The sequence below is a fragment of the Harmonia axyridis genome, chromosome 2 (genome assembly GCF_914767665.1).
Source record: "Harmonia axyridis chromosome 2, icHarAxyr1.1, whole genome shotgun sequence".
Lineage (NCBI taxonomy): Eukaryota > Metazoa > Arthropoda > Insecta > Coleoptera > Coccinellidae > Harmonia > Harmonia axyridis.
The window spans coordinates 6,520,844-6,536,398 of NC_059502.1; the positions used below are offsets into that span (position 1 = coordinate 6,520,844).

Here is a 15,555-nt window from a genome sequence, read left to right on the forward strand (position 1 = left end):
AAAACTTCAACGATGAGCGTTTTTTACCTACTGGCCAAGATCCATCTTTTCGTTGAAAAACTATTGACAGTATCTCAAGCGGTAATTACTGCGAAAGAGGGATGGTAAAATTTATCTGGGAACAGCGATGCCAAATTTCAGGATTTTTCCTAAGGACTAGGGAAGCTTTCGAGAAGCGCTGACTCAAGGTCGGAAGCTTTTGAACACATGTTCGTTCTTGCGCCTATCGCCTTCTTGGAGACTACGGAACTGAATATAGGTCATTGTTGTCGGTTAATATGTCTAGATGAAGGGTTGATTATACGATCCTCCTGAAACATTCAAGTGATTTTTATACATATCCGAATTAAATTTAAATCTAGACGAATCTGTTCTTATGGAGATATTGGGTATTTGTTTTCTATTTCTTTCTTAAATTTTCTTGTGATGCGATCAACAGAAAAATTGGCAATTCGTAGATATGTTTCTACAGTCAGATGAGTGGATTACACACGATGAACCGAATCCAAAGCAAGGAAAAACATAACAGTCAGCTGGCAAGGTTATGGCATCAGTATTCTGGGATGCACAAGGTATAATATTCATTTATTACCTCCAAAAGGGCCAGACCATCAACAGCAATTATTATATAGCGTTATTGGATCGTTTAAAGGATGAAATCGTAAAAAAACGGCCCCATTTGAAGAAAACAAGGTGCTGTTTCATCAAGACAATGCGCCGTGTCGCAAATCAATGAGAACAATGGCAAAATTGCATGAATTGGGCTTCGAATTGCTTCTGCATCCACCGTATTCGCCAGATCTGGCCCCCATCGACTTTTTCCTGTTCTCAGACCTCCAAAGAATGCTCGCTTGAAAGAAATTTAGCGCCAATGAAGAAGTAATCGCCGAAACTGAGGCCTATTTCGAAGCGAAAGACAAATCGTACTACAAAAATAGTATCGAAAAGTTGGAAGATCGCTATAATCGCTGTATAGCCCTCGAAGGCAACTATGTTAAATAATAAAATCGAATTCTTCCAAAAAAAAAAATGTGTTTTACTATGGTAGACCGGGGACTTTTCAATAAGCCTGTTACCAAATCTGAACGACAACAACCATAATAAATAGTGTGGAATGTGTCTAAAGATGCCTACCGCTGTTGTAGGCGAAACATTAGATGGAAATTCAACTCCGTTGACATATGCCACTATATGTATTGTTTTTATCTTCAGGAAAATATAAAATAGAGAAAACATTGTGGGGAAAATATTTCTTCAGAACTGGCAACGCTGTCTTGGTAGTTCGGAGCTTTCACCCCACCCTCCGTACGATAGGTGGGCGTATTTTCCCAAGATGTAGAAAATTCCCAGATGCCAAGCCAAAACGTTCTGTTTACCAGTATTTACCTGGGGTTAACAAGTTGTCTCTCGACGCTGCTTTTTAACCTATTTCTGTTTGTGAGGCTCGTTTGCAAATGGTTTGGGTTGTTACAGATCCCTGTATCTGTTAGTTTACTTTTGCTTTGACGACTGTGAAGAGAGTGGGAGGGATCAGGCCTCCAGCAGGGTATTGGCAAGAACTCGAGAAAATACGTATAGGATAATTTGCACTCAGAAGAATCTCACGATAGGTATTCAATTACGTTGTATTTCAAGGGTTGCTGACACAGGCCATCGAACTCCCAAGCTGAAGGGGCAAGATTTCATTTTTTTGCGCGTTATTTTGGTTTTCGCAATGACACATTGATTGTGCAATAATAGGTGGATAGGTGACAAATGGAAGTTAGTAACGATCATAGTCTAAAGTAGAATCCTTTAGGATAAGGTTACAATGGCAACGTTGCCGAAAGACGTTCAGTCAGTGAAAAAAATTTAAAAAGCACAGAAGTGAAGTCAGGATCTTTCGAAGACTCATCATTCATGCTGTCTTGAACAGTGGCATAACTAGAGTTGACTCATGGGGGAAAGGAGTTTTACATCACACTTCGAAAAAGGAATTTTTTTTGTTTTAATTTGGCGAGACGTTTTCGAGCAAACTTTGTGTAGTTGCGCCCTCTCCCAAGGGTATACAGTAGATTCTTCAGTTATCTCTGCGTAAGTCACCCTTTCACACCATCGTAGAGAGGTGACTCTGCTGCCACGCGGCGACTCCCTTAAACCCGCTGAGACCGCATTAAAGTGTGGCGCGACACCCATAACGCCACCTCTCGGGCAGACAGAGTCACTACAAAATTGGTACTCACAAGATTTTCTTATTTCTTCTGATCAATGAGGTGAAGGAGTATGTCCCCAATAACCCGCCTTATGCCCTTGAAGACCAGGGTGAGTCAATGGTGCTCGACCCGTCGATAACTCTTGAAAATTTTGTGCTAGAAGAATGATTTAAGTTTTAATTATTTTTCACTCTACAGACTGGTCCGAAAAGGGTGAAACACGATACCACCCTGTTTCTTCAAATGAGAATGCCCAATGTTTATATCACCATACTCATTATCTCCATGAAATTCTGATTTCGAAATACCCTACTAGTCATAATTTATCTGACGTTTATTTATTCTAATGTAGGCCACTTTTTTCGACAAATTTAATGGATAAAAAGGTTTAAACTGAAGATTATTCTTTGAAAACCGTTCGTAATGATTGAACGATTTTTTTATTGCATTTCCTAAAAGTTCGAAAGTCCACTTAAAAAAAGTCCGAGTTATAGAAACCTGTGAATAATCCTGTAAATGCCGATTGCACTCTCTCTGTAGTGAAAAATCTCAAATAGGAATCCCATCATTTTTATTTTTGTTGGTTGAAAAGAGACCTGGACTCAAATCTGCGCCATCTTCATTTAGTAATCGGAAGTATATAGACTTCAATTTAATTTAAAAATGAAGACCAAAAGAAGGAGAAAAGAACCAATGACATAGTTTTCTATGCGAAATGTCAAAATACGAAATCATAAAAATAATATTTCCCAAATTAAAAAACAATAAATTTTTATTAGAATAGCGAAATAGCGTAATTTTCACCGATGTAAAGCAAAGAAATATTATATTTGAAACATAAGGGTACACAAAGTCACAAAATATACATATTAAAAAAATGAACTAACCTCTTGGCATTTGGGATTCAACAAACATTTGAAAATGTACCTTAAGGAATGAAATGAATCATCAAAATACTTGCGGTGAAGGCAGGAAACCAAATATAAATAAATATAAGTGGCCACAAAATGATAAGAGAGAGAATAACATAAACATTAAATTGGGTAATTGAATGCTTTGTAAGAAGGGGAGATAATGATTCAAGTATTAGGTTACACACCAAATTTGAAATGGTTATAGTTCGAAATACAGCTCTCAGATGGATTCGAAGATACAAAGTGTTCTTCATTTTTGGCACCACTATACTCCTTTTCCAAATATTCCTCACTTTAAAGTTCTTCGCTCTCAGTAGGAACAATAAAGAACAAATATGGCAGCCTACATATGAAAGAATAGAAAAAAATGGGTACAGTAGTGAAGGAAGGATTAAAAGTGGCTCTTTTGATGAGGAAGTTGCTAGTAATTTTAATCAGTATAAAAATAGTAAGGTCAAAGCAAGCAAATTTCATTTGAAATTGGAAGAACTGGGCTTCACACCAAATTGTAAAATAAGTGGACGTGAAGCTATATCAGCGATCAACAGAGCAAAAAGTACGAAATGTAAGCATTTAATAGCTAATATTACTTGCCTCAGCTTAGAAGAGAAATTGTATCCTAAAAGACTGCCTAATTTTTGTATGGATAAGAAAAATAGCTCAGGGAAAGCTCTTGGTTGTTTCAAAGATGAGAAAGATTTTAGATTGTTAAGTGGTTATTACGGATTATTCAATAAGGATAATTCTCCTGAACATTGTGTGCAGCTATGTCTTCAATCAGGTTTCCCATATGCTGGAGTAGAATATGGGTAATTTATATAAAAAAGAAATCAATTACACACTTCAGATTCTGTTTGATTTTAGTAATGAGTGTTTTTGTGGCATCGATGAACCACCAGTCAGTAAAAAGCTTCCTGATTCCTCCTGCAACCTAAAATGTCCTGGTAATGCTCATGAAACATGTGGAGGTCATTACACATCTAATATTTATAGTACAGGAATCAAAAGTATGTACAATTAAAAATGACGTGATAAGTTGTAGAATTGAAAAGTGAACTTTTACTTATAGGATTTGTTCCTCAAGTGGCCAATACTGAAAGCAATAACGCAAAACCAGTTCGTATAGTATTTTTGTTAACACTCAATGGTAGAGCTCTGAGACAGGTCACTAGGTTGTTGAAGCTCCTGTACCATAAAAATCATTTTTATTATATACATGTAGATGTGGTAAGTGCTATTCCCTTGATTATTATTGTTCAAATGGGCAATTGAGTCTGTGAACTGATCAACTATTTGTTTCAGAGGCAAGACTATCTATTCCGAAAACTTCTTTTTTTGGAGAAACGATTTTCGAACATAAAACTAAGTCGCAAACGATTTGCTACCATTTGGGGTGGTGCGTCTCTCCTCAAAATGTTGAGAGCCTGTATGAACAATTTGTTACACTTGAAATGGGAATGGGATTTCGTGTTGAACCTTAGTGAATCTGACTATCCAGTAAAGACAGTTGAAAAACTAACAGACTTTTTGTCTGCAAACAGAGACAAGAATTTTGTCAAATCCCACGGTAGAGAAGTGCAGAGATTCATACAGAAACAGGGTTTAGACAAGACCTTTGTGGAATGTGATACCCATATGTGGAGGGTTGCTGACAGGTTAGTAAATTCGCTTGCGAGGCAGTAAACTATCAGAATTTCAATATGCTTTTCCCTCTCTTTGTGGAAAATTTTCTTTGAATAGACATTGTCTTAATGGAGATCTCTCCTCCGCAGGAAATTACCCTGGGGTATCCAAATCGATGGCGGTAGTGATTGGGTAGCCCTGAACCGTGAGTTCGTAAACTATGTGGCTGGAGATAACATCGACAGTTTAGTCAAGGGACTTCTGAAAATATTCCATCATACATTACTTCCAGCAGAATCATTTTTCCATACAGCCTTAAGGAACTCCATTTATTGCAACACATACATTGACAACAATCTGCACGTAACGAATTGGAAAAGAAAGCTGGGTTGTAAGTGTCAGTATAAGCATGTAGTAGATTGGTGCGGTTGTAGCCCCAACGATTTCAAACCAGAAGACTGGCCAAGGATTCTAGGTACTGAAACTCGTACCTTGTTTTTCGCCAGAAAATTCGAACCAATAATCAGCCAGTCCATCATTTATCAATTGGAGCTCTGGTTGTTGAATTTGGAGAAGCCAAGGATTCCTGTGAAATCACTGAATTCTTACTGGCAGAGTATCTATCACTACCAAGACTTGGGTTTGGAAGCCGATAAAGGTTTGCAAACCATTTCTCAGGCAGCTATAAGAAACTGGTTATATTCCTTCGAAAACACAACATGTATTCCAAAAGTCGATAAAATCATCGAAATAACTTCATATCATCACAAAGACAATTATAAATATACTCTCGTCAAGTTTAAAACATCTTTAGGTATCTTTCAATTAGCTTATTCTCATCTTCAGACGCTGTCCTTGTTGAAATCTTCACCTTTGACAAATAAACTGGAGCATCTCTCCGTCAACTCTGACTATGATCAAAAAGAACAAATATCGCGAAATTTCGCTAGGATACTAACAGTCCATTCCGATTTCGTCCTTATATATCAGTTTTCTCCAATTATCTCCTCGAAGACGTACAACATATCATTCTTATGGATTGACCCAACTGGGAAGCTAGTCGAAGTATCCGATATTAATATAGATGAAAACAATCTCATAGGCCATATTAAAGTTAATATGCACCAACCACACATACCTGGATCTTGGTCCGTTAAGTTGATCCATAAAAATACCCCCTTAGTCGAATATAGATTTCTAATTACACCAATAGAAGCCATCGTTGAGCAACCTAAAGTAACTTCATCATCTTCGAATGAGCCGGTGAAGTCCTTCGATGAGACCTACAAGAAATTCACACCAAACGCATCCGATAGGGATGTGCTTGAACGTCTTAGCTTGGCAAACTCTCAACTGAAGGGTGATGACCTGGAGAAGTGGATAGATTCCCTCTTCTCGAAATTCTATTCGGTGGAGAGAGAGTGTGTTGTGAAGCAAACTGAGGTTTGCAATAGGGCGATGAATGTTTGCTCTAAATCGAGCTGGAGTTCTTATTATCCAGATCCAAAAAGTGCCATAGAAGAGGTGAACAAGACTACAGGGTCTTTCGATTTGTGGTTATGAGACTAGTGGTTTTTGCGAATTTTCGATATTGTGATATACCTTGGTGCTCAACTATTTGATATTTAGATGTAAAGTCAATGGCCATTGTATATTTTTTCAGAGATGATGGAATCTATGTTTAAGGAAAAATGCCTTGGTTCACATGGATCTACTATTCGATTTAATTTTTTAATGGGATAAAATAAACGTTTTTGAATAAAGTAGAAGGTATTAAAGTGTATAAAAGGCATATTATATGACAACTTCATTTTCAAAGCGAGCATTGAACTCTAATTTCAAAAAGAGTGTGGTTAGTTCAGCCTTCAAGCCCTCAGAGAAATTCAATTATTTCATAAATCTATAACATTTTAGACACAATAGTTTAGTTCAAATAAAAAATAATTGTAAAGAGGAAAGTTTAAAAGTTTCAACTAATTTCTAACGTTTACTCTCATTCTATCATATCGACTGAATAGTAACACAAAGATAGGTTAGGTTAACGGTATTGACATTAAAAGTTAATGTCAACATTTTTATTAAAAACAATGATAGGTTAAGTTAGAAGATTTTGACTAAATTTGCTAGATATTTTTCATATAGAGCTAGTTCCATGTGAACCATAACTTTAATTATAAAGATTTCTGTATACTTGCCCAGTAACGTGCAAATCGGAGGTGGAATTTATGGTTTTGAAGTCCTTAGGTAACCTATATTATACAGGTTGTTAATAAACGACTGCAAAAAATGTAAGAATTGATTTTTTGTTTTTTATCAAAAAAAAATTATTGGACCTAACCCTGTTTAAAGCCCTTTTTTGATTTTAAGAAATAAATAAAAAAGAACTATTTTTTTCATTCAAACATTGAATTAATTTTTTGAGGACGTTATATTTTTCGACAAAAATTCATCCCTCAACATTGCAGTTTTTTATTAACACCTTGTATATCTAATCAAGAGCTCTCTTTGAATTAAGCTATTTTGAAACAAAGATCATTCATTTCATTAATTTATTTTTATCCTGAATACTAATTTATAGTTATTTTTTTTCATTCTATGGAAATTTGAAATTTTTAAAAATAAAGACCAACATTTATTGATCCATCCCCATGTATCTTAACAATTATTCTTGGATGTTACACTTCCCCAAAAAGCAATAAAATACATTTCATAATCTTGTTGTTAAGCACAATTTATCTTGATGTGCTCAACTTTTAGGGGTAGCATTTCACAATTGATATTAAAGAAACGACTTAAAACAATATTTACATTTATTTACAATTTCTTTTTCGATTAAATGTAACATAATTTGTACATATTTTATATAAAAAATAAAAGTTCCTTTGTATAACAAATAATCATTTCAAAATCAATAAGTTACCCATTGCATCGATAGTAACTTTATCACAGTATTTTGCATTCCACAGCTTTATGAAAATGTGGAATTTATCCTTATCACATGTTATCTTGAGAGTTCTCTGCCCATATAGATAATCACCGAGATTCCAGAGATCATCAATATCTTCCAAGTATTTATCGATATTCTCACATTCCAAAATAATTATATTTTTTACAAAATTACTCTCCAAAATTCTTCTAAGGGTTAAGGAGGTCACATTAGTGTACGATATATTTAGGGTCTTCAAACTATCACAATACCTGCAGAAAAATTTGTGGTTAGTCTCAGTTTTTATTTAGGAAATGCTTTTTATGAGATTATATTTGGGCGCTTCGGTTAACAAGATCTCTAAGAAGTGGGAGGGGATGAACCCCATAGCTCCGCCCCTTTCAGTAAGGAGGATATAAATACTGCATCAGGAGAGAACTGTCATTCATATAGGAGAAGTCTATGATTAGGTGAAAACCGACTATCAAGGCTAAATGCCCAAAATTTTAACAATTTGGTTGAATATAACAGAATTACTGATTCTTTAGAAGTGAATGTGACAAGGAAGGATTGTGTATGTGACACATTTACAGAGTATTTTGTGCGTGGTACTTACAGGTAACATTCAAATTACAACTCACCTTAATAAGCTGAAAATCTCTGTATCTGCAACAGAACATCTTGCAAGGTTCAAATAGTCAAAACTGAACCTAGCCGCTCTTTTGTTCAAGCAATCAATAAGCGAAGTTAAAAAACCCTCTGACGTTTTATTATCAGATACATCCAAGTGACTCAATCGATTACCATCAATAAACGACAATATTTCCAACAAAGCTGTATTTCCCAAATTGTTGCCACTCAAATTGCAATATTCCAAATTACTAAGATCGAAGATGGTATTCCTGTTATAGGACTTCTTGAAAACATCCTCTGTAAAGTTCAAAAGTGCCAAATCGAGTTCTTTAAGTTTCAAATGCCTGGTTATCGAAGCTACATCTTGCAAACTCTCATCACCGATAAAATTTTCGCTCAAGTTCAGATGATACATCTTCGTTAGAATATCTACAGGAGAATTCGAAAACATGTTAGAGAGGTATCTGATTTCTTCGGCATGCAAATTGGTGCAACTCAAATTCAACTTGGTAAGGTTCTCTAACGTCAATAAACTGGTAACTAGCAGTTTGACGCAATCCAAAGTAAGGAAGTTGTTAGATAGATCTAATTCCAACAATCTGTTTTCCCTGAGAAGTGATTTGCATAAAGGGGCCATGGATGCTGGATGTAATCCTATATTGCTTATGTCTAGAGATATCGTTAGTGCTTCCAAATTTAGACAAACTGAATCCAGTGGTTCTGCGAAACAAAAAGAGTTTTGAGGAAATATGGCATATTTCTTTTCTAATATTCTTCTAGAATTTTCCCCCTCAAAATCAGAAAAATTCAGATATGATGACAAAGGGTATGGTCCGTATATCACCTTGGTTACTATGTTTAGTAAGTTGGTGGTCAGTATATGTCAAATTCCTCAAAAACCAGTGACTATTTCCTCAATATTCGATCTGTCACCAGAGCAACCGTACTTCTGGTTAGGTTCGGTAACCACGCCCACTCCGGTTGGCAGTTGTCATTTTAATTTTCAGATTATTAATTATGAATATTTTCCATGACATCTAACACCCAAAAACTTTATTATTTTAATTATGAAACAAATACCCTTCAGAGCTATTAAGAACTATTAGTTATTTACAAATTGAAGGAGATCAACCATTTATAACCTCCAAAATTCTGTCAATGAAAATTTTTGTACCATTGACATGTGTCAAGCGGTTCGTAAATACGAAGCAGGTTACCTGAAACATTGAAAATCACTAGTAACCGCTCTGAAATTCTCGGCGATATACGGACCATACCCAAAATGGGAATCATTCATTTAAGAAGAACAAGCTCCCCAAAAAAAAAAGGCAAGACTCACTTGTGCTCATATCAGAACATGCCTCCTTATACCTTTCTTGAATAGGTGGTAGGTTCCATTTCAACACCTTAGCATTCACTTCCACCACTTGACAGTCCGTAATGAATAAAGTTCCTATGGTATCATCATCAACTAGCTCCGCCCCACTTTGTGTCGTTAATTCCAACACTGGTTCTACATATTCTTTTCTGAAATAAAAATTACATTCTTGACGTTCTGAAAGATGTACAATAAGTTTCAAAAATCTCGTTCTCTACAAGTATTCAATAAAATTTTGTAAAAACTCATACTTTGCGTATCTCCTAGCGGCTTCCAATGCCAACCATTTAACAGTTAACTGCTCCTTCATCGACATCCTTGTTGTGACCCTAAAAGGCCTACCCTCGATGTTCACATCCATAGCCAGCATGGGATCTTCATCGATCAACGATGATTTGTTAGGTGATGTTTGACTCCATTTTCTCGGAGATGACGATAATCTGTGGGAGCCTTGTGTCACTTTTGTAGGGGTTGTACTTCCAAAATGTGTGATTTTAGGCTGAAGGCTTCTTTTCTGAGAAAAGGAACCTGAAACGAAAATTTAAATAGGTTAGTCGAATACAATCATAAAGGGTGTTTCTTTTAAAGCTATAGGACTTTAAATTGCAATAAAACAACGATCGATTATTGATTGACGTGAATTTTATTTATCCGCAAGATAATCTTGTGGAATTACATTTTAAATATGATTTCTGGCATATGACCGCCACGGCTGGCTCGGATGTAGTCCAATCTGTACGTCCAATTTTCGATGACTTTCTCCAACATTTGTGGCCGTATATAGGCAATAACACGGCGAATGTTGTCTTCCAAATGGTCAAGGGTTTGTGGCTTATCCGCATAGACCAATGACTTTACATAGCCCCACAGAAAGTAGTCTAGCGGTGTTAAATCACAAGATCTTGGAGGCCAATTCACAGGTCCAAAACGTGAAATTAGGCGGTCACCAAAAGTGTCTTTCAATAAATCGATTGTGGCACGAGCTGTGTGACATGTTGCGCCGTCTTGTTGGAACCACAGCTCCTGGACATCATGGTTGTTCAATTCAGGAATGAAAAAGTTAGTAATCATGGCTCTATACCAATCACCATTGACTGTAACATTCTGGCCATCATCGTTTTTGAAGAAGTACGAACCAATGATTCCACCAGCCCATAAAGCGCACCAAACAGTCAGTTTTTCTGGATGTAACGGTGTTTCGACATACACTTGAGGATTAGCTTCACTCCAAATGCGGCAGTTTTGTTTGTTGACGTAGCCAGTCAACCATAAGTGCGCTTCATCGCTAAACAAAATAAAATGGATGTAGTGCGCGATACGTATTCCGCACAGAACCATTATTTTCGAAATAAAATTGCACTATTTGCAAGCGTTGTTCAGGCGTGAGTCTATTCATGATGAATTGCAAAACCAAACTGAGAATAAATCACTTGACAGCTGTTAAATCGGTCGCCATCTTGAACAGTAATGCCAACTTAAAGTTATATACTTCGAAAAAAAAACACCCGTTATAAGATTACTCTCTGCTCAATTTATGAACATTGAGGAAAAAACCAACTAGGCGAAGGCTAGAAAGCTCGGAATCAACTCACCACTCCTCTTAAACTTATCGGATGATACCATACTCCTGGCAAAACCAGCATCCAGTAAAGAGCTCTGTTGTTTCCTTCTAGAATTTTGTGGTTCGACGAAATCGCAGTCGGAATCATCGTCAATATAAACAGGATCGAAAACTAGTTGTTCCATTGCATTGAGATTATCGGCTTCTTCTACACCCACATCTCCTGTATCATTTTCATTTGAGCTGAGATTCTTACTTTTACCTGGAGACTTAGTCAAGCTTTTATGTGATGATTTACTACTTTTCGAACTGACAGTTTCGAAAGAATTAAATCTTTTCAAAGGCTGGCTGTTTCTTGTTTTGGAAGAGTTGATTAATCCCTCGGCAAAACCTATTAAGAGAGCATATAAGAAAACTGAGGTAAAAAAGCGTTTCCATACAGTACCCATCTTTCGTTTTTTGCTTGTCCTCACATCCTTCATGTCATCTTCAAGCCAATCATCGCCTACATTATCTTCGTCCATAACATACGCAGTTCGTTTGGAAGATGTACTTTCTGCGTTAGTGAAGGCAGAATCGCAGGACTTATTTCTCAAGTTATCCATCACTCTTTTGTACTCATTTGTGGCCTGAGTTTTCGGTGCAGATCTTCTTGAAAGTGTTATTTTATCGATATCATCATCGCTGCTGGTGTTATCAATTGATTTTCTAGAATTTGATGACCTGAAAAACCATAACCCTAAAATTTAATGCTGAATGCTTCTAAAAGATGCTAACTGAAAGGTGAAATCGATTATATTTTATAATTGATTAAGAAACCACCCAAATACTAGTTTAGGAATTTTACCTTCTTTTTTGAGGGACCTCTGTGTCTCCAACAAATTCTGGTGCGCTCCTCCTTCTAGCACTTAGTTCGAGTTGATCTCTCTGTCCGTTCACAAAAGCCTTATTTTTTATACTTGTATTAATCTCTTTGCTTTGGCCAGCTTTATCTAGAATAACGCTCATCCTCTCCAACAGCCTCTCAAATATTTTTTTCTGCTCTTCGTCGAACTGAAGCTCTATAGAGGCTTTTTTGAGGTAGTGGTAAGGTGTTTCGCCCTCATCGGTTTTTGCCAAGGCTGATGCACCGCGATCAAGCAAAAGTTCCATTATTTCCAAGTGACCATTGACTGCAGCATCATGCAGAGGAGTTGTTCCTGAAAAAACTCTGTTTACTGTATCGCAGATTTCCCTTATTTGTTCTCGACTTACCGTTGCAATGTGTTCCGCCTCGATCGTTCACCGAAGCACCTTTATCTAGCAATAGTTCCACAACATCATAATGGCCAGAAATGCAGGCATCATGAAGGGGAAGCCAACCTCCGTTGTCCCTGATGTTGACAGGATGCCCTTGATCCAAAAGATGTCGTACAACATTAGTCTTCCCCGATATACAAGCTGTATGGAGCTGAGTCTCCCCTCTCAAATTTCTCCTGACTTGAAATGTTTTAGGTCTTCTTTTTCTGCTCGGACTCTCCGATTCACTGCCCTCAGATTCATCTGAAAAAAGGTTATCTTGAAGCTCAAAAAAAACGTAACACAGAAAAAATGGATCAAACTGAATATACCTGTTAAATTATCCAATGAAATATCTTCCTCGCTATTCTCCTCGGATTCTTGTGTGGGCCCTTCTGAATCTGAAGATTCAAACTCGCTCTCATCAAATCGTCTTTTATATTCGTGAAGCTTTTCTGACTCTCCTGATCTTTCTAAATAGTTTACTAATCTACCAAGCATCCTGCCTTCTTCTCTCTGGTTGTTAGCTGCCTTACACTTTTGTATGGCTCTTTCATATACTTCAATGATGTCGGATGAAGGCCTACCACCACTCTAAAAAATATATCCAGTACTACATTATTGCAAATTTGTCTCAAATAAATGTCTAAACCCCTTAATTAACTATGCCTTTTTTGTAGTTATTTCTGAGCCATACTTGCAATGTGCATGCAGGCCTTTTTCATGCCTGAGTCAAGCATAAAATTCAACCGAACTTTTCTCCCTGAAATGTCAAAATCTCAGGTTGGCCAACACAATTTTTATCTGATGTGATATAACTCAAATTAAGGACAGTTAGGAAAAAAGTAATACTTTTCATGATTTTACTTCATGTTTTGTTGATTGTATTGATACATTATTTTCACAAATTTATGAATAAAACATAACCTCCAAAATATCTTCAAGGCTTGGAGCCCTGTAATTAGCTCCAAAGCAAACGTCAAAATGGAATAGTGTAAAAGTGACAGACATATGTGAGAAATTCATCAAAATAGAAAAAATCATAGTTTAATAAGGGGTTGAAAAATAAAATTACCAACAATGAAATCATAAAAAGGAAACGTTAATTTAGAATAGTAAATCTATCTTAAAATATTTTTTACCTCTTTAGTATCTGCTATCTCACATAAGGTATCCAAACCTTTCTTGAAATCACACAAAACATATTCTTTCTCAAAAAATTCAACAGCTTTATCATATTGCTCATCATCTCTATATGTTGCAGCAATACTATAGTAGCACAAAGACAAATTTGTCTTTGTACTTTCTGCAATTTCTAGCATTTTATGATAATACTCCAAAGCCTTATCGAAACAATTCAATGCGCTAAAGCCATCTCCCATTTTTTCATAGAATTTTTGTAATTCAATTCCCGAATATGATTTAGAAATCATCTCTTTCTCTTTTCTATATAATCTCACAACTGAAAAATAAATGTAACGTAATATAAATCAGTTTTATTTCCAAGTCAAAATTTACCAGTTTTCAATTTTTTCCCTACTTCTTCTCTTGTTTTAGTTGGCAATTTCAATTTGTAAGCTTTATGTAAACTTTTTTTTGCTGCCTGTAAGTCGCCCAATTTTAATAATATTGTAGCTTTTGATACTAAGCAATCATGTAAGGCAGAAACTTTATCTTTCAGTTTTTCTAAAAAAATAGGCAAATACTTACTATTTTAAAGCAAATTCATTCAGCAAAGTTACAAAGAATAATATTCCACTGCAGAAATTCTCTTCTAAAATATGACTCACTTGCTGTTTCAATTGCCACATTAAAATTCTGGATAGCACTGTTATATTCTCCTCTTCTTTCTAAAAGGGTAGCCAAAGAATTGTAAGCTTGATGCAGTGATTCATAGACATCATTCGCCTTACACAAAACGATAGCTTTATTGAATAGCTCCTTGCTCTTCTCATGATTACCCTGATACTCATGGATTACCCCTAGATTATTATATAGCCTTGCAGTCATATCCACCATGTCAAATTTTTTTATATCTGTAAGGCTGTATTAAATTTAATATTATTTATCTTCTAACAATGAATGCATGAGTGTCATCAATTCCACTACCTAATTAATAGCATACAAGTGTACGATACTGAAGGTATATAATTGTATCAAAATGCTTATACCTTTCACAAACTTCTAAGCTTCTCACGGTATATTTGTGAGCAACAATTAAATCATTTTTATTCTGCTTGTCAGCAATATACTTTGTTAAATAAGTATGGCCAAGTGTAGCTAATGCTCTCTGCTCTTCTAATTTATTCTCCTGTTGTTTAGATAGTCCTAAAACACAATTATGCAGGAACTGTTGGTGACAGCAATAAACTAATTAAATATTGTTCAAATTACCCAGATAGATCTTTTGATATTCTATTGCTTTCTCATAATTTGTCAAAAGCATATAAGCCTCCCCTATTCCTCGATTTACTGTAGCAAAGTCCAGCATTTTCTTCTGTTTTTTGTAAATTTTACCAAGAATTTCGAATTCGTTTATGGCTTTGTGAAAGTTTTCTTCATTCATGTAAAAATTAGCTAAATCGGTACACGCAGAGCAAAGCGCAATTTCATTTTTCTCTTCAATAGCTTTTCGTTTTTTCTTCAACAGTTCTAAAATCAATTATTTCAGTATTTATAACAATTTTGTTGGAACAACTCACTTTGTGGATCCATTTTCGATAAATAAAATAATAATCAACAGTAAATGGATATATAATAAATTATTTAATAAAATTAATGTATACAAAAATAGAGAAAACATGAATTACACAGCCCGCCAAATTTTCAAGATTTATTTGACAGCTATTGTTTTCCTTGTTCAAAGCTTTCCAACAATGAATTCAATTACTCGCTGTTGGAAAGCTTTGAATCAGTATACTCTTAGGAAAACTAATGAAAAAATATCCGATTCAGCATAAGAAAATTCCATTCTGAAAAATTGTGAAAATGGAGGAAATTCGAATTTTTCGAACACATTCACCAACCTGTCAGATTTGGCTTTTCTGTGG

General features: G+C 35.6%; 2 protein-coding genes across 3 annotated transcripts; one reads left to right on the plus strand and one right to left on the minus strand.

The window, feature by feature from the left end:
• Positions 1-2,893: 2,893 nt before the first annotated feature.
• On the plus strand, positions 2,894-7,063 carry LOC123673984 (xylosyltransferase oxt). The gene is made up of 5 exons (XM_045608783.1): positions 2,894-3,915; positions 3,971-4,113; positions 4,176-4,333; positions 4,409-4,761; positions 4,879-7,063. Exons 1-5 carry the CDS (start codon positions 3,302-3,304, stop codon positions 6,290-6,292), a joined length of 2,682 nt encoding a protein of 893 aa, XP_045464739.1. The 5' UTR covers positions 2,894-3,301; the 3' UTR covers positions 6,293-7,063.
• An 88-nt stretch (positions 7,064-7,151) lies between these two features.
• On the minus strand, positions 7,152-15,417 carry LOC123673983 (tonsoku-like protein). Of its 2 annotated transcripts, XM_045608781.1 has the most exons (15): positions 15,208-15,417; positions 14,900-15,157; positions 14,677-14,833; positions 14,296-14,549; positions 14,024-14,191; positions 13,648-13,967; positions 12,838-13,099; positions 12,482-12,769; positions 12,075-12,426; positions 11,673-11,950; positions 11,259-11,618; positions 9,918-10,194; positions 9,628-9,815; positions 8,297-9,008; positions 7,152-7,927 (listed from the first exon to the last, which is right to left on the minus strand). In XM_045608781.1, the coding sequence occupies exons 1-15, from the start codon at positions 15,218-15,220 to the stop codon at positions 7,627-7,629; spliced, it is 4,188 nt and encodes a 1,395-aa protein (XP_045464737.1). In that variant the 5' UTR covers positions 15,221-15,417; the 3' UTR covers positions 7,152-7,626. The 2 variants fall into 2 exon arrangements, with proteins under 2 accessions (XP_045464737.1, XP_045464738.1); XM_045608782.1 differs by lacking the exons at positions 14,900-15,157; positions 15,208-15,417 and having other exon boundaries at positions 14,296-14,541; positions 14,677-14,807.
• Between the last annotated feature and the right edge of the window lie 138 nt (positions 15,418-15,555).

What these genes read in the sequence shown, in the direction of transcription:
- LOC123673984 (XM_045608783.1), top strand. Translation starts at nt 3,302, where the DNA reads ATGGTTATAGTTCGAAATACAGCTCTCAGATGGATTCGAAGATACAAA. An exon ending in TTATAGTACAGGAATCAAAA is followed by an intron (nt 4,114 to 4,175) that starts GTATGTACAATT and finishes TTTTACTTATAG; the next exon opens with GATTTGTTCCTCAAGTGGCC. An exon ending in ATTATATACATGTAGATGTG is followed by an intron (nt 4,334 to 4,408) that starts GTAAGTGCTATT and finishes TATTTGTTTCAG; the next exon opens with AGGCAAGACTATCTATTCCG.
- LOC123673983 (XM_045608781.1), bottom strand. An exon ending in ATATCAAAAGATCTATCTGG is followed by an intron (nt 14,834 to 14,899) that starts GTAATTTGAACA and finishes ATTGTGTTTTAG; the next exon opens with GACTATCTAAACAACAGGAG. An exon ending in AGGGAAAAAATTGAAAACTG is followed by an intron (nt 13,968 to 14,023) that starts GTAAATTTTGAC and finishes TTTATTTTTCAG; the next exon opens with TTGTGAGATTATATAGAAAA.